The sequence below is a fragment of the Gavialis gangeticus genome, unplaced genomic scaffold, assembly GCF_001723915.1.
Source record: "Gavialis gangeticus isolate Ggan-Ray unplaced genomic scaffold, GavGan_comp1, whole genome shotgun sequence".
Classification (NCBI taxonomy): Eukaryota; Metazoa; Chordata; order Crocodylia; family Gavialidae; genus Gavialis; species Gavialis gangeticus.
This window is the reverse complement of record NW_017729004.1, coordinates 50,039,356-50,058,608: the sequence shown is the minus strand read 5'-3', so window position 1 is coordinate 50,058,608 and position 19,253 is coordinate 50,039,356. Positions and strand designations below refer to the sequence as shown.

General features: G+C 43.2%; 1 protein-coding gene across 1 annotated transcript in view; it reads left to right on the top strand.

Moving 5' to 3' along the window:
• Window positions 1-19,253, top strand: part of LOC109291375 (phosphatidylcholine translocator ABCB4-like) — a 116,211-nt gene that overhangs the window by 76,144 nt on the left and 20,814 nt on the right. The window contains exons 17-23 of the mRNA XM_019508366.1: window positions 324-470; window positions 4,022-4,126; window positions 4,785-4,862; window positions 8,866-8,949; window positions 9,850-10,053; window positions 12,339-12,439; window positions 16,222-16,362. Coding sequence (XP_019363911.1) covers window positions 324-470; window positions 4,022-4,126; window positions 4,785-4,862; window positions 8,866-8,949; window positions 9,850-10,053; window positions 12,339-12,439; window positions 16,222-16,362 — 860 coding nt within the window. The remainder of the gene's footprint in view (window positions 1-323; window positions 471-4,021; window positions 4,127-4,784; window positions 4,863-8,865; window positions 8,950-9,849; window positions 10,054-12,338; window positions 12,440-16,221; window positions 16,363-19,253) is intronic.

The following is a 19,253-nucleotide window of genomic DNA, read 5'->3' as shown; positions in this document are numbered from 1 at the left end:
TGACTTGAGACCTCCCTTGCTGCAGAAACACACACGTTTCTATCTCTTCTTTCAGGTATTAATATGGTGTATTAAGTGCACATCTTGACAAGACAAGAGGTATTGCAAGATGTACCATACTTAATGTATATATATTTTTTTATTTAGAAAAGTAAGGGTCAGACTTGATGATCTGCTCAGGTCCCTTCTGACCCTACCAACTATGAAACTAGTTTTGAGTATCTGGCAATAAGTAACTGGGAACAAGCAACTGAGTATCCACAAAACTGTCTTTTCTGATAGGTGCATTACATATTTGTACTAATGGGGTCCTTATATTCTAGGAGGAAGATATACCTCCAGTTTCATTTCTGAAAATTATGAAGCTAAACAAAACTGAATGGCCTTACTTTGTCGTTGGGACTTTGTGTGCAATTATCAATGGAGCTTTACAACCTGCGTTTTCAATCATATTTTCAGAAATTATAGAGGTAAGGTTAAATAAAGTCTGTAAAATGTCAAATTGCTCGTTTTACTTTTGATTTTTATCCCTAAATACACTGACATTGTTTTACAATAAATGGAGATTTTTTTTTCAAGTTTTAGATTATATCCTGTGTTGGGGAGACCAGGAGTAGGTGAAGGAAAGGGGGACATCTAGATAGAATTCTCCAGTAGGCATTCTAGCTACTGAGCTGTAATTTTGCCAGGTGAGGTTCTACCATGAAGATATCACTGTTAAGTTCCCTAACTACATCTGAGCTAGTCTGCTAGAAATGCTGCCTCTTTTATGGCGCACCTTATATCCTGATTTATCTTCTCCACACTTTAGAAAAGACAGTATAATTAGAATTTGCATTTTTGCAAAGGCTATGTGCACCACTTAAGTTATTAAACTAGCTTTCTTTTGGTCACTGTCTTGATACCTTCTTCATTCTTTGTAAGCTTTATAAGGTTTTTTTCAAGTAGGAGAAGACATTGAAACTTGTTCTAAATACAATTTATTACACTTGCTTGGATACCTGAATTTATTAGGATAATGTTAATAAAGGCAAACATCTGCCTCCTTTGAATTTGTTGAGTTTATGTATATTAATAACAAAGTATTTTTAAATAAGGTTCTAGTGAATATAGACTTTGTTTGTTTGGGTCTTTCATGCAGTGATTAATTTCTGCCTAGGTGCTCCTGTGACTTGACAAAATTTTTTTTTTTATAAAATAGATTTGTATTTGAAGTTTCCAAGCACCTATTAAGCTCATAAACAAATGAGTTAAGATATTCTTCAAACATTTTATCAGAATTCTTTCAAACCCCACATGGAAAACACTTAACATGGTATTCAAAGACAGGTTTCTTTGTGTACTGTGCATTTTCCGCATCTTTCTACTTTTTTTTAATTATTATTAAAGATAAATGAGAATAAATAGTTTCCATGTTGCTCACAACTTCATGTACCTGTACTAGTTCTACCTCCTTTCAAGTCATAATCTTCTGCTTTTGACATTATGGTTGTCTCCACAAAAACAAGCTGATGTCAACAAAAACAGGACTATATATTCCAATGAAGAAAAATATAAATTGCTACTACTTTAATTAAAAACCAAAGAAAAAGAAAAATAAAAAAATATATTTGTCGTAAAGCAGATATGTTTAAAAATGGACTAGAAGGAATGAATGCCTATTTAAATATATATTATTTTCCAAAATATACACAAAGGCAGAAAACTATCAGGAAAAATAATTATAAGATAAATGTATACATAATAATTAATAAGTTATAAGTTATTTTACAGAGAATTTTTTTTTTGTTTGGAATTCAGACATAAGGCTTGGGACAGAAGTTGAACGTAAGCCAATTTAAGTGATCTGAAACTGGTTTAAATCTGTAACAGAACAGAATTTCAGTGCCCATAGACCGGTTTCAAAATGGCCAAAACCAGTTTAAGATAAACCTGGATGGATGTAGTATCTGCACTGATTTAAGTCAGACTGGTTTATGGGATGTCCGTCCAAGATCCCCTTCTGTTTCAACTTAACTCATAGTCCCCCAGCATCCCAGGATGCTCTGCAGCCCTGGGTTGTGTTTTCTGCTTCAGCTGCCCCCATCCCCCTGCTTACACAGAGCTGAGGCAGTAAAGCCTCATCTCCCTAGCCTCTGCTTGTGCCCGTGAGGATGGGGGTCAGGGGAATGAACCCCCAGCTCCCCTAGCCCAGGTCTGCACAGAAAACACCTTAGCAACCCCTCCTTCTCCCCTTGCTAACTGCTTTTGCCTCTGAGGGGCTGGGCGGGCAGGGTTGGGAACATACCCACTCAGCCTGGCACTAGACCCCCAGCTGGGATCTGCAAGGCATGGAGAGAAGAAAGCCCCCTCCACTTGACTTTTTGTCTCCCCTGCAGCCCAGAGAACCAGGCCACCAACTGTCGACTCACCAACTGCCCTTGGCTTAGAGAGGCTGGGGGGCAGGGGATACACCCACCCAGCCCAGCACTGCATCCCCAGCTGGGGGCTGCAAGGCACGGGGAGGGGAAAACCCCTTCTGCCAGGCTTTTCTCCCCCCTGTAGCACACAGAGCAGGGCTTGGACCCTTAGCCCTGCCCCCTCACCAGCTGCTCTTGCTGCTGGGGGAGCAAGAAGCAAGGGGGCAGGGAATGCCCCCACCTGGACTGGCACTGGTCCCACAGCTTGAGTCTACAAAACAAGGGGGGAGAAGACCCCTCCCTATGGCTTTTCACACCCTTGCAGCCCAGAAAGCTGGGCTGGGATCCTTTAGTCCTGCCCCCTTGCCTCTGATAGGGGAAATGGGGGGCAGTGCACCTTTGCCAGGGGTGGGGAACCTTCACTGGGGCTGGGAGATTGCCAGCCTCAAGCTGGAGGGACTGTTCCCTCTGCCACCTGCGAGACCATACTGAGGAGTGGGAAGGGGGGAATCCTCTCTCTGCACCAGGGGTAGGGCTTGGGAGACCCTGTGAGGGGTGGGGAACTCCCACTGAGGTGCAGGGAACCAGCCAGCCTGCGGCTGAAGGGACCGTTTCCCCCTGGAGGGGGCAGCAAGGCATTGTCCTGGGCAGCCAGTCAAGGATGAGCCCTGCTCAGTTGCCTTTTGGTGCCTTCTACAATGGTCCTCAGGCTGAGAGGCATGCTCTAGCACCCTCTGGCTACTGGTATGGGCCACTGCAGGGGTCTGGTTGCCTTTCTGGTTTCAAAAATGAACATTAGTAGTTCACTTTATCAATTCAATCTATGTAATTTGAAGAAACATGCAAAAATTGAATTGATTCAGCCTGGGGGTTTTTTGACTACAGTTACTCTGCAATAGCATTGCTAAACAGCTTTTTGGTGATGCTGACCGCATAGTAACTTGACTACTGCACAATAGTGTCACATCATGCTTCCTTCTACGTGATGCTACCTGCGAAGTCAGCATCTCGTGTAGATGCGGCCAGTGTTAAGTTAGTTTAAGTTGTTTTGTTCTCTTGTCACTCTTGTGTTTTATAAGTTACTCTAGTTTTGTAATCAAGTGGACAACAATTCCAGTATTTACTGAAAATTCTATCCAGAAGGTTTTCTGGTTGCTTGTCATTTACATCACACACTTTTTAATAAGTTTGTTTGTTTTGCTTTGCCCTGCCAGCTACACTGTCTTTCCCTACAGGAGAGGATGGTCAGGATAAGAATGGATCATAACAGTCTCTCCCCTCCATTCTGTACCAGGCAGCAAACCTGCTTCAATGTAGGTGTAGGAGCAGTTGCTTCATTTTCACAATGGGAACTCCCTTGGAGAAATTCTGCCTGATTCTGACGTTTTATTGTGGAAAAGTAGTGATGAAGAATTAATCTGGAAAAATCCAGAAGTATTACATGAGATTCCAAAATTCTAAGAAAAAGTTGTGTTCCAGCATGTAATTTACTTGTTATGCCATTAATCATCTTTAGTACATACATTGACATTGTTCGTGAGTTTGTAAGACAACAAAATATAGGAAAAGATTGTATCTCTTAGTTTGATTCAATGAAATAAAATTTTAAAATTCTTTTATAGGCTTATGTAGAAAAAGATGAAACTATCGTTAGAAATACCACCGACATGTATGCATTGGTATTTTTAGGATTCGGAATCACTTCTTTTTTTACATTTTTCCTTCAGGTATGTTTCATTATTTTGGCTGACTAATCAATGTGTTATCTTCTCAGAATGTTTGTAGTTAGCTAAGTATACAATGATGAAGCATAGCTAGTTTATTGATTGCCTCATACCAGAAAGATGGTGCTACTGATATTCAAAATTATCTCTTTGGATGAAGAAGTAATTCACATAAGTAAAATTAAAATAAGATCAAGGGGTTGCTTCAAACCAGGGGTCAGGAATCTATAGCCAATCCATGAGCAGCTTGTTCTAGGGTGCAATCATGGGGCTTTGGATCCATTCAGTAGGCAGAGGGTTTGGCAGTGGGGGCTTCTCCCATGCCACAGCAGAGAGAATCAGCAGTAGTGAGGACTTGTCCTGTGCCATGGCACAGAGAAGTGGCAGCAGTCAGGTCCTAGTATCTGCCCACTCAACTCTGACCCAACTGGGTCATTCTACCCCATAATCTAAAAAGGTTACTAGTGACTATTGTACACCATTTTAGGAAAGGTACTTCCACTAGTTTTTTGATGGTTTGTTTGTTAAAACTAGCTGGGATATAAATAGGCATCCTTAAAAACTTTTAAAATGTGGGATTTTTGGTATTCACTTAAGTGTGTACCTGATAAATATTTTTTATTATTTTGTTGTGTAATAACCATTCTTTCATCTCAAACAGGGTTTCACATTTGGCAAAGCTGGAGAGATCCTTACAATGAGGCTTCGATTCATGGCCTTTAAAGCGATGCTTAGACAGGTAAAAGGGCACTTTAAAACTGTTTAAGAATGTCTACACAAAGGGTAAGCATTCTTTATTGTATTAAATCAGTCAGTTTTGGAGTGTAGATTAAGCCTAACTACATGAACTGAGAGAGAAAAGTGCTGTCTTCTGGAATCCAGTTCTGAAGCTCAAACTTGTTTTAAATATGCAGTTATCATCATTGCACTTCCAGATAACTTCACTTGTATCTAAGGTTCCACAGTTAATTATTGGTACAAATTATAATATTTGTATCTCTGATTGACCCATTTCACTTACAAAACTGGAGGCTGGATAAAGGCCTTTTTAATTATTTTTAATTTTAATCCCAACTAGTACAGGAGTAAGTTTGTAACTACAGATGTGTAACACCTATGTTACAGAAGTCACAGTAAAAGTTGGAAATAGTCAGAGGGTGTTTGTACACGCCATGCGATTTTCTGTTTTCCTGATGCCTGTAGAATGCTGAACACTCAGTAGCAGTGTGTACTGTACTTGTACTGCTGAGCCTGCAACACTATTGAGCAAGCCTCTATTTGATAGGCAATGAATAGGGAGAAATAAAAACCTTTCCAGGATCTTACACCACATCCTCCATTCTTGGTATAACTCTATTAATGATACCCTTGTATTGAAAGACAACCAGAAATTTGCCCTAAATCTGTTGTTGCCACTACTCTCATCTGCTGATTTTTCTGAGTTACTTCGCTTGCATGTCCTCCTAGCAGGAGTATGGGGATGCAGTAGTACATTAGATAAGGTGACTTGCTATACATTCAGAAGCATATATATCTGAGTCTTGATTTAGATTTGCACTGAAGGCTTCCACCAGTCAATTAAACTGTAAATGGATATGAGGTCCTTCAACTGGGGAAAACAAAAATAGCTGGAAGTAAAATTAATCACATCATTCCCCTGTATGCCATTAGCTATAGAACCTGGTCTGTCTTAACCACAATAGCCCAAGACACCACTGGGCACATCTAAATGTGTAATTAAGATGCACAAATAAATGCCAGAGCTTATTGCTTGAAAGTTTATTGCTCCTGAGCACAGCATCTTCACGTGCACCTGGGCATGTTGAGCCAGATTAGAGCAGCCTCAGCTGGCAGGGGGCCAAGGGCTTAGTTTGTGAGCCTGGGGCTGCTCCCCTTGGCTCAATGTGCTGTGGAGGGGTTGGCTGGGACCTTTATAAAGTACCTAAATGTGAGGGTACTTTAGCATGGGCCTAACCAGCAGGGGTAGCATCTACACATGCACTGCTGCAGAGTAAAAAACTAGGAAGCAGAACAGTACTTGTATTAACTTGTAAATATAAGTACTATTCTGCTGTGGATTTCATTAGTTTACTCCTAATAGGGGGGCCTGTGTAGATGTGCAGCATATACAACGCAGCTAATTAATCTACTGCACAGTAAATGTCTTGTGTAGATGCGTCCACTGGACATGTCTAGATGTGTATTTTCTATGGCAGCAGTTTACTCATGAGTACATTACTCACAAGTAAACACTTCCGGGCAGGTGTCTACACATGCAGGGAAGTGGCAGCAGAGTTGCTGCTAAAGTGGCAGCAAATCTGCTGCTGCTTCCTGGGGCACTGCAATGGTCCCCTGCTGCCACCAGGGGGAGCTCCAGGCCCTCCTTAAAAGCCAGTCCCACATGCTGTTCTCTGGCCAGCCACTTCCTTGGCCAAGAGCAGCTGTGCCCACCAGAGGGGCAGCACACAGCAGCACTCTCCTCGCTGTCAGTGCCTCCTCGTACCATGGCTGCTCCAGCCCTTGACCCTGGCAGCAATGACCAGTGCTCTGGGCTCCTGCTAGCCACCACACTGGTTCTCCCGTGCTGACCACTGTCTGTTTCATGGCCCTCTTGGCCCTTCTAGCTCCCCCAGGTCCAGCAACTGCCTGCCTGCCTGCCTGCCTGCTGTGCATCATTCCAGGGCCACAGCTGCTACCCACCTTCCACCTCAACCCCATGCGCCTAGCCAGACCCTGGCAAGGATGCTGAGGATGGGCTCCAGGACACCACCACTGGAGTTGCCAACGCCCTTCTGGGCCTCCAGCCACACTGCTTCTGGCCTACTGGGCCAGAGTGGACTGGTGGCTGCATGTTGTCCAGCACACCTTGGACAATGAGAAGTGGCTGGAGGCATTCTGGATGACCTGGGCCACCTTTCAGGATCTTCTGGAACAGCTCCAGCTGCACCTGGTGCAGCAGGACACTGCCATGCACCCACTCTTCCCTGTGGACACCTGGCTGGCCCTTGCCCTGCTGAAGCTGGGCACACGAGCAAGCCTATGGTACATCAACCACCTGTTTGGTGTGGGCAAGGCCACCATCAGGGAGGCCATCCTGGAGGTCTGTGGTGCCCTCCAGGATATGCTGAGGGACACCAGGCTTTGTGTGTATGACCCCCTGGCAGTGGTGCTGGGGTTCCACAGCCTGGGATACCCCAGGTGCATCTGGCCCCTACACAGGACCCACTTCCCTGTCACCTGCCTGCCCCATGGTGACTGCCCCTATTACAGCTGGAGGAGATTTCACTCTGTGGTGCTCCAGTTAATCATAGACCATTGCAAGGCCTTCATACACATGAGTGCCAGCTGGGCAGGCAGCACCCACAACACCCGTGTCTTCAGGAACTCTGGCCTGCCAGCCCTGGTGCAAAGCAGCTGTTTGGTGCCGGACCTGCAGCTGGGCATTATGATGGTCACACCCCTGCTCATCAGGGACCCTGCCTACCTGCTCCTGCCCTGGCTCATGCAGGCCTACTCTGGCAACCTGGACCCTGGCCAGGCCCACTTTAACTGGTGCCTGGGTCAGACCTGTGTCCTGGTGGAGTGTGCCTTTGGCCGCCACAAGAGCCACTGGTGCACCCTCATTGCCTGCCTTGAGTTTACTAAGAACAACCTCCCCTGGGTCATCATTTCAGCCTGTGTGCTACACAGCATCTATGAAGCCCCAGGGGTGCTCTTCTGCGAGGCCTGGGCAGAGGACACCTGTTGGCAGGAGTGGCAGGTGGCAGGCACCTGGGCAGAGGACACCTGGTGGTAGGCACCACCTGTGGTGGCAGCAACAGTGGTGGCCCACCCCTGCCAAGGCACGAGGAGAGCTGCGCACCTGCCAGTGGGGCCAGGGCACTGAGTGCAGGAGGCAATGGCTGACCACCTCCTCTAGCACTCCCTGCTCTAACCCACCTGCACTGCCCCCCATGGATCCCCAACCCACGCCTGCCCCTAGCACCATGTTCTTCTGAGACATGTCTGCAGTGAGCAAGTTTTTATTTCCCTTACATCAGTCAGAGCCCCCCTCTCCTCTTCCTCCCCAAACAGAGACCCTCAACCACCCAACCCACCTACATACAATAAAGCACCATCTTCCCCATGAAAATGATCTACAATGTCCAATGTGTGTCATCCTAGGGTGCGGGGCTGTGGGATGGGGGTACCTAGGGGCCAGAGCCTGGGGACAGGCAGCCAGCACCCTGGGGCTGTGGATCTGTCATGGCAGGTGCTGGCCTGGGCTTCCTGAACTGTTGGTAGAGGGTACAGCCAGGAGGCTGGGCAGAGCAGGCTGCTGCAGGCCTGAAGGGCCCTCCTGGGGGTACAGGAGCTCTGGAAGGCCAGAGCAGGAGCTCAAGCTCTGGCAGGCTGCCCATGCCACTCTGGGCAGCATCAAAAAGATGTGCTGATGTGACATAGTGACAATACCTGGTACAATTGTTTTTGGCCTGAGATAACATAGTGCTATTGGTGTTAATGCAAATTAATGGGACTTGCACTTAATGCAGTTTATTTTGAATTGTAACATATAAGGGATATGGAATTTGATTCACTCCAAAAAAAATAAATAAAAAAATGGAACCCTCCATACTATACATCATGTTGTCAAATAACTCAAATTGAAATGATTTATTTTACGTAAACCAAGATTTTATTGTGGGGTATTTAGAACACTAGAACATTTTTTCAGATTCTAAGAAATGTGTTTTGTTTTGTAGGACATCAGCTGGTTTGATGATCCTAAAAACAGTACTGGGGCATTAACAACAAGACTTGCTAATGATGCTTCCCAAGTGAAAGGCGTAAGTGGCATATATTATATTGGCATATAGCAAAGTTACAGCAGAGATTTGATTTGCTAGATGGCAATTCTTATTTTGGTGTCCATTGCAAAATATTCTTATTTATTAAAGAGTTTTGGGTTTCACACAATTGAAACATATAATAATGCTAGATATTGTAATATATGTTTTCAGTATAACATTCTGGAAGATGTTTCATGGCTGGAGCATTACCACTTTCCTATGCTTTCAATTTTGCTCTGAATCTGTTAATCTAAGAACTTTATTTAAAGTTAACTACTTAATCAAACCAGATTTTTATGTAGCATGTGTTGCCATAATTAGTGTTACAATCCAACAAAGTGCCTAAGCATGTGCTTAACTTTAAGACAGTGAATAGTTCCATTACATAAGTAAGTTTACTGACATGCTTAAAGTTAGGCATCTGCTTAACTTAAGTACTGAGCTGTATTGTTTTATGATAAAAATATCATTAGCTCAAGGTCCTGCTTCCTCTCCAAATGACGCCATTGTATGTTCCAAGAGACTTGGCAGATTTGAAGTTATAGTTGTAAATACAAAAACTATGAACTATATAAACTCCCTGTTTAAACTTTCTGCTCAAAATGCTAAATTACAGCTGAAAATCTGGAGTGATCAGAGGGAAACTTGGGGTTGGAGAGAGGTATTACTGCAAACAGCAAAGAAAAAAAAACTAGGCAGTAAAGTCATCTTTGAAAGCATGTGGCAAAAACTCTCCCTCTAGCAAAATTAAAGCACTTTCAGGTGTGCTCTGGAAAATAAGCCTGCACCAGCTTCTGGATCATCTAGATAAGTATTATCCATGTCTAATGTTCATGTTGCCTTTCTACACAGAAATATGCAATACAGTTGTTTTATTTGGGTTTTGGTTTCTTTTAGGCTACAGGCACCAGACTGGCTTTAATTGCCCAAAACATAGCTAACCTTGGGACTGGAGTTGTTATATCACTGGTGTATGGCTGGCAGCTGACCCTTTTGCTTTTAGCCATTGTGCCAATTATTGCCATCTCAGGAATGATTGAAATGAAAATGTTGTCTGGACATGCAGAGAAGGATAAGAAAGAACTGGAAATTGCAGGAAAGGTGGGTCCAATGAAGCTTAACTTGCTTAAAGGTACAGTCCTGTCATATATGACATTGGTAATAGATCAAAAGTACATTGCTTCTAAGGAAAGTCATGCTCCATAGTGTTATGTTATTTTTCATTTACATATTGCTGTACATGCTAGATAATGAACTTAAAACTAAGAGCATATTAGTTGATATTATTTACATTGTTATAATACCCAGAATGTGCAATGGTATCTAATGCACAATTCACACAATCATGTTCCTGCCATGCCACATGTGCATCAACACGTGGCAGGTACACGGCGTTGCGCCACTTCAGGGGCAGTGGCTGCAGGGTGCAGAGCTCAGCCCACAGTGGCAGACCACCTCTGCCCTATGCACAGATTTGGGGGGCACATGCCCCCCAGGCCTCCACCGGTGTGCACGCAGTGGCGGAAGCCCACCCCGCCACACCCCCTGCAACCCTGGATGAGCCACCCAGGCTCTGAGCATCCTATGACCCACCCTAGCCCCGGGGCCTCATTCACCCCAGCCCCACTCCCTCCCTCACCACAGGGGCTTCAATCTGCTCCCCCATGTCCCTTCACTACAACAGACTTACCTGTTGTGGTGGTCAGTGCTGTACATGCTGCTGGGCTACTGCAGGCTGTGGCTGCATGTCTGTGTCTGTGCGTGCCCCCCCTGCCCACTGCAGCCACCCAGAGCCCATGCCCAAGCTGCCTTGTGGCCCACTGTGCTGCCACTACTGCCCCACATTTTGGGGGCTAAGCCCCGTTAGCCCTGGACTTCCACCACCTATGCTTGTCAGCTGCAGGCCTGGCAGCCAGTGGTGCACCCCTGCCCCAGCCACAGGGGAGCACTTGACTATGTGTTCAATTAATGGTGTGATTAGAACAAACTACAAAGTTATTACACATTTTCTGTGAACTAATTTTTAGCTTATTGCTTGTTTTATTACACCATTCATTGGTTGAACGTATACCTGGGCTACAACTTAAGGTTAATCATGCCTTAAGTGTAAGGTGTAAAGGGGGCCTGTAACACACTTTCTCTTTTGCTATCAAAAATATTGCTATTCATATTCAATAGCTAAAAGTAAATTCCACTGATATAATAGTGGGCTCTGAGTCAGAGTTTCACAAGCATCACAAGATTCCTAATAGAGATTGTTTGCCTAACTCCTTAGCCATTTTTCAAAGAGCTATCTGCTCCCCCTTATCTATTTTATTTATTATACCAATAAGGGTAGATTTTCAATCTCAAAGCCAATGGGAATTAAATGCCAAAATGCAATGAAAAATCTTCCCCTAAATGTTCAGAAGTGTGTTGATAGTGTTGAAGTGATGTCATAGCTGTGATGGTCCAGAAAGCGAGAGGCAAGAATTTTTGTGGGTGATATCTTCTATTGGACCCACTGCATGGTTGGGATAGATTTAAACATATTTTTTGTACTACAATACCCTTCCTCAGGTCTCTGAGGGAGAAACAGACACAAAAGAGCTAAATAGGAGATGGAACAAGGGCTTGTGTAAAACTCCACGTGTAAATAAAAACAGGATATGAGAAATTGGTGAATGGAGATTCTGTATGGTTCCCAGTGCAGCCCCAGGGCTGGAAAAGCCCAGCCACTGGCCCCAGTCTTCGGGCTACACTTTTCCAAACACCCCACCCCCAGCACCAGGCTATTTTTAGCCCCCCAGCCTCTTGGTCCCACCACCCACAGACTAGCCAGCTCTCCCCTCAACCCCCCGCCCCCCATCACACAAGCTGCTCCCAGTACTGATTATAGCAGCATTCACCAATGCTGGGGGGAAGGAAGTAAGTCCCAGCAGGGTGAGGGGTGGGGGTTTCGGTTTGCTGTGGCAGGGTCATGGAGCTAAAAGTAGACCCCATTCCCCCCAAACCTTCCAGCAGACCCTGCAAGTCCTCCCTGACCCCGCCAAAACTTCCCAGACCCTACCAACCTCTCACAGACCCTACCTACTCCGCTGATCCCCCTGAAGATCCTGTCTGCACCCCCCCGCACTCCCGCTTATCTCCCCATCCTAACTTACCTTAGGTCCGGTGGCTATTTTTAACTTGATCTAACCTCCCCCTTACCTTCCTGAATATTTGTAGTTAGCCACTATTGCTTCTGTTATCCAGGCTAGTCATGCTGTAGTAACATCTTGTATTGCATTGTAGACATACTCTATGTCACTTAATAGTTACCCCAAGCTATGTTTACCAGGTTAGAATTAAATACTACTGTGCAACCTTGTTTTTTCATTAATGAACATGTCCTTTCTGCAATACAGATTGCTTCTGAAGCCATAGAAAATATTCGAACTGTTGTAGCTTTGACTCAGGAAAGAAAATTTGAGTCTATGTATGGACAAAATTTGCAACTACCATACAGGTAATATATATATATATATATATATATATAAATTAATTCAAACTCTTGGTTTTGGAATTGAGTGTAAATTTTCACTAATAAACTAACATGATAGACTAACATGTTACAGGGTTGTAGGTTGTAGCCGTGTTGGTCTAAGGACATAGGCAGATACGGTTCTTTGGGTGAATCTGATATCTTTTATTAGACCAACTTAAATAGCTGGAACCACTTTTCTTAGCAAGCTTTTGGGTTTAAAAACCCTTAGTCAGGCTGAGGAAGCATCTGCAGTTGGTGTGCTCTTCGTGGATGGAATGAATAGTAAAGAGGCCAGCCCAAATAACCTTTTCTATCATAACATGTAGCAGGCCAAACCCACTTCGGACATAAAAATATGCTATATATTTTACTTCAGGCAAAGTTAATAAAATATAATCCTTAATGTACTGTTCTTTGAATAAATGATACCATTGTATTCTCTTATTGTAGTATAGGCAGTCCTCGGACTTAAGACAATTGGTTCCTGAAAACCACTTCTTAAGTGAAAACGGTGTAACTTGGAACCGATTTCCCCATAAGAAACAGTGTTACAAATGGGGGATTGGTTTCTGAACCGAGGCCCAATACCCTATTTTCACCAAAAATAACCTAGAACGTTATACTCAATCAATTATAGATGAGTAATATAGCTACATTATTGTATTTATATTGTAAATAGCAATCATATTGATTTGGAAAGACTTCTTTGAGGTGACTTTTCTGGACTTTTTGAAGGGCTTTTTGCTAGAGTCTTGTCAGGAGTCTTGGCTGCAGGCTTTTCTGGAGTCTTGTCTGCTTTCTTAAAGAAAGTGCCCAAGGAAGTTTGGACAGATGTTCTCCAGGGAGATGAGTGATGCAGCAAACTTATTCGCTGGCATGGCGTGGTGTTCTAAAGTCAAAACCGATGACAGAAAGTTGAAACAGGGTGTCAATTTGTAAATGTTGGAAGTGCGAAATGCTGTAACTCGAAAGATTGTAAGCTGAGGACTGCCTGTACATGGTACTCCTGTTCCAAAGAGTTTAACTGCTACAGAAGCTATTTTCTAAAATAGAGGTTTCCCTCACTTTATGCTGTACATGCGTTCCTGGAAAACAGTGCATAACTCGAATTTGCATAGAGGGAACCCACTTTACCATGTAACAAAGAGGGATACATTCCAAGACCTTGACTGTACTGACCCCCAGACCCATTTCTACCACTGTTACAAGACAATTTTGGTACTCACCAACGGCAGACAGTACACAGAAGCACAGAGTGGTGGTGAATGTTACCATAATGGGGATGGCAACTAGAGAAACATGTGTCACAGGCAACAAGCATGGAGGACAGATCCACACAGGAGACTATATTTTGGTGCACATCACTCCCACAATGCACCGGACAAAGCAGCTGACTGCAGGCTTTCACCATACCGATCGCATAAGAGTGAATTTACCTTGCATATAACACATTTTTGGCATTAGAAGGGTCATTGCATAAGAGTGAATTCGCACATACAGAACCTGCATAAAGTGAGGGAAACCTGTATAGTCCTTTAATCCATGTTGGTAGTCATAAGCCCTGTTTTCTAGTGTACATATAGTTTTATTAGCCAAAAGTCTACTTCTGCATGATTACTTCATTAAAGCCAGTATAGCTTTGCCTGGGTAAGAACTACAAAGGTAGATCTCAGAATTAATTAGTACTTTCAGTATCAGGCCACTAAGCATCTCAGGTGTTTAATCAGCTTCACATCACAGACAATCTAAAGCATCATCAAGTCATTCCAAATTTCAGAAAATACTGAGTACCAACTCTCCAAAACACAGGGTGAGCACTCAGAATTACTTTCACTTTGGAAAAATATAGGCATACATCTATGCTGCAGAGATGTGATTGCAGCCTATGCAGGCATGTCCATGCTAGCTATAATCCTTCCAAGGTGAGTTCAGTGGAAATGAAGATTAGGGGAAGAATTTCATTATCCTTTCTGTAACTAAATGGCAGTTTTCCAGTTGCCTCATTGGCATTTTTTGGTATCTTGACAGATTTCATTTTCTTACTTCTGCACTATAAATATGTTAGTGTGCACACAATCTGAACATGTGCAGTAAGCTGCGTACTGAACCAAACTCCATGACTAATGGGTATTAGACACTAGAAGAGAAGGCATGCCCTCCTGCATTTTAGTTCCCAGTAATTGAAATTTTGCCCACGAAGTAGGAAACCCAGGTTTTAGGCCCCCGTCATTTATAAGGGACTTACACCTGTGCCTTTCAAATTGGCCAAATATAGTGCTCCAGCCACAATACCACAAGCGAGGCACCAGCCAGACCCTTTCCAGCACTCCTTTTGAAGCAGGTCACCTGGGTAGCCATGTGAGGGATGTGGAAGGCAGTGGTTCTCAACCTTTTGGGGCTTAAGGTACCCCTCTTTGGACATGAGACACCCCTCTATAACTTTTGTGAACTGAGTGGCACCCAATTTCAAAAAAATATTTATATTTTATAGTGCTTACTTTCTTGTAGAGGAGCCAGGCTGTGGGGGTGAGGGAAATCAGCAAGACAGGGACAAGCCAGAGTCTGCAATTATCTGTTTATCTCCACCTTGTTGCATGCTTCAAAGGATCTGGTGGCACCTCAGGGTACCACAGCACCCTGGTACAGAATCATGGGTATAGGTCCAGGAACAAGAGAGCCAGTTAGACAGTGTTTGTTTCAGTGAAACGACCTCTGCTCTGCAAGTGAGCAGGCCTTCAGTTCTAGCTTAGATCCTTGCTCCCACTAAGGCAGAAAATTCTCCACTGCTCTATTTTCTGTCCAATGAATATTCAATGCAAGATACAGCTTCAAGAGGAGAGGAGCCTGGGTAATGCCTAAATTCTAGTCTTTTGCTGGGACATTAGAAAGATGCTGATTCAAATATTCAAAGGTCTATAATCCTGTTTCCTGGGTGTGTACTCTCAATATCTGAGCTAGGCACAGGGAGAGTGGGGGGAGGAGAATAAATCATTACAGGGCTCTACTCTTCCTCCTCGCTTTTCAGCTATTAGGATTAAATCAAGAGAGGGACTTCCTCCTCTTTTTTTTCTGGGACTGTCAAATTAGGCACCTAGAGATGTAGATTTGTACCTGCCTGACCTGGCCAATAGCTCTCTCTGTGTACATGTATTTATGTGTCTACACTGCAGGGGCAACTCACTGAGTTTGTAATACTAAGTGCCAAAAAATGACACAGAGCTTCCTTTCAGCCCGCAAAGGTTAATGGAATACTGCTTTAGATGTCATGGGCTTCGGTGTTAATTGATTTTAGCGCAGTTTATGCTCTGTCACTTTCCTACTTCACATCCACATTTAACCAGAAATTACACAACATTGTTTGCAAGGACAATCAGCATCAGCATGATAGCTCAGGTGTTTTGATTAAACGACAGTATTCTTATCTTAGAGTTGGCATAAAAAATTAGTTTTGACTGAATTATTTTTTGTTTCCTAAAGAATCCTGAAGATTTGTTGTGATGCTGTACAGTTTCAAAAGTGATTATTTAATTGAATCCTTGAAAAATATAATTGCATCACACTCTGATAATTTTTTTCAGGGACACAGAATTCTAAAATATACAAGAATGTTGTACTTTTAGGTCTCAGTCTAAGCTTGGCGATTGCTTCCTCCAAAAATATTACACAACTAACTATTGAACACTGAAGTCAATACAAGCAAAGGGCACTTAATATCTTCTTAGAAATTTAAACATAATTGTGAAAATACCTATTCTTTGTTACAGAAATTCTGTGAAGAAGGCACATATCTTTGGAATTACTTTTGCCCTTTCCCAAGCAATTATGTACTTTGTCTATGCTGGTTGTTTTCGATTTGGTGCCTATCTAGTGAGAAATGGACACATGCAGTTTAAAGATGTAATTTTGTAAGTATCTCTATTGCAATTTAATTTTTTGTCCCTATAAAGAAAGATGCTTGTATATTGCTACAGATAGTCAGGTGTGTTTTTTTGTAGTCAGGCAGAAGACAGGCTGGGTGGCACAATTTTATGGATACAGTAGAACACGGTTTAAGAATCCTCAAAGATAGCCATGAAAAAAACAGAAAAGTTCTTCTTCTGTCCCCAGCCATTTTTATACTCTAAAACAACAGGTGGGTTTAGATATACCCTTACTTATATCTGTGTAATTTCTTGGAGTCAGTGGACCTGTACTGTGGTAAAAAGTGCAGAATGAAGGCATATTGCACAAGTCTGTACTCTGCTTCCATGGACAGAAAGATGGTTTTTAAAACAGATCCAGCTGTGTTTTAGGGGAGCCAGAGAAGTCATTTGCCTTCCCTGCACTCTGCTTTAAAGGACTGGCATAAGGAATAATTGGGATCAAAGAGCGGTAGAGAACCAGAAGACAAGTTACTACAGAAGTGCCTGGCTTCCTTTTCCTTTCCTCTTCCACTTAGCAGAAGAACATATTACAGCCAAATTCCTACAAGGCTGCTAACTTCAGATCAGTACTGTTGGCAGACAAGGTTCTTTGGGTGAATCTGATATCTTTTATTAGACCAACTTAAATAGTTGGGGAAAAAAAAATTTAATCAAGCTTTTGGGTTCAAAAACCCTTTGTCAGGCTGAGGAAGTTTCAGCAGTTGGTGTTTGCTTTTCCTGGATGGGATGAAAAGTAAAGACACCAGAGGCTGGGCTGGTGTGCATACAGTTAGTGAAAAAGTAGATTGAGGAGTCAATGGGTGAGAGACAGGCTGGGTGGGGGGGAATGTCTGTTGTATTTTGGAGATGCTATGCAGAAAAAAAATCTTCAAACTTTAAACTTATGCTGGATATGAAGATTTATGGGAATTTTTAGAGATGACACTTGGATTATGTGAAAAGTAGGCAGATGGTAGTGTTTCCTCAGTAGCGAAGGATGGAGATTGGGAGGAAGGCATGAGGCAGAAGTGTGGAGCTCTGTTTTAGCCATGCTGAGAGCCTACAGAGTCCACATGTGATTAGAGCGTTACTTTGCTATGTACTATACAAGGAGACAATAACAGAAACCCTTATCAGAGTGCTTCAGCCTAAACAGAAAAGGCAAAACATTGTGCAAGAAGAGTGTTATCATCATCCCTGTTTTAAAGGTGTGTGGGGCACTGGGAAATTATATGGCCTTGAGACAAGTCATAAGTAAAACATTTCCATTGGCAAATAGATATGTACTGCTACGCCAGTGGTCTCCAACCTTTTTAAGTAGAAGATTGCCTTTGGCACTTAAAAGGAACCCAAGATCTACCATGTGCCTCTGCCACCACCCCCCACCCCCTCCGCCTGGCAGGTAAGTCTGTGGGGAGGGAAGCGGGGTGCAGATCGAGGCAGAGGGAGAAAAAATTATTTGGGGGTACGCCTCCCCAGCAGGTAAGTCCCACCTGGCCAGGGCTCCACTCAAGTTACCCCATGCTCCTGCCTCTGTGGCAGTGTCCCTCATTGCAGGGGCCTCGATCTAGCTCCCATCCCTTCCCTTCCCCATGGACTGACCTGCTGGGCTGGGGCACGTGTGTGCATGAATGCAGGCCCTCAGCCCCCCACCCCAGCCTCGGATCAACTCCAAGAGGCTCCAAGATCTACTGCGAGAGGGTCCGAGATCTATCAGTGGATCAAGATCCACTGGTTGTGACCACTGTGCTACACTCTTGTCAGTTATTAGCAGGATCAGGTGACTTGCCTAAGATCACTGAGGAAATTTCTGGTACAACCAGGGATTGAAGCTATATCTCTAGGGTAAAATCCAATAATATATTTGTAGTCAAATTTAATGGGACCAGGATTTTTTCATAGTCCAAAAAGCCATCTTGTCTTTAATTTATATTAACAGGGAGTGAAGAAATACCAGTTGCATATGATTCAGATTGAGGCTAAAATAACAACACGCTTCAACTTTTCTGATCTGGAAAAAATAATCTGCTCTTAGCAAGGGAGAAAATAGGGTGATTTAATAGGTATTTTTACTTGTGATGTTTTTAATGATACTGAGGTACAACTGAGAGGAATAAAGGCACAATTTTGAAAAAAAATGGCTCTTGCACTTTAGTGGTTTCCAAATTTGGCTCTGGAAGATGATTGTGGGGGGAGAATTCTTGAATTCTTACAACCTGGCAATAACAAGCCTATAAGCCTCTTAAATACAGGATTGGCAGGGTGAGAAACATAATATCATACAAAAATATGATATTATTTCTTCTACAGCTGCTGTTTTGCCTTGTCCTGAATCCTAGCTCTCACAAACGTATCCTTTTCCCCTGCACTTGCCCCTTGCATCCTTTCCTTCATAGCTGCATAGCTTTGGATGAGCAGTTCTTCTGGATTCAACTTTTTCTCTTTAGATCAAGGTGACCCTTGATCACTGCCAAGCCAACACGTGCTATTTTATTTTAGAGGGAGCCTAGCAATATTTTCTTTTTTTCTTTATGTTTCTAGCTCCTGGAGTCATGAGATTACACATGAATCTCAACTTTATTCATTTTTAAAACAAACATTGTTAGTTCTCATGGTTATAGAAGAAAAATTAAGAACTGGCCATCCAAGACTCAAAACTGAAAGGCAAATTATAAGCAGAAAAACTTACTATTTTTCAAAATGTCCTCTGATTATCTGGGGAAGGGTGACAAAAGTCATGATTTTTTAATGTTTGGGGTAAACAATTCATGAACATGGTGTTCAGTTTAGGAACCCAACTCAAGGCTATCTCCTCCAAATAAAAAGAAGGCCACCCTTCCATAAGGAGGTAAAGGAGAAGGGCCATCAGCAGCTGGAAGTATGAATGTATAGGT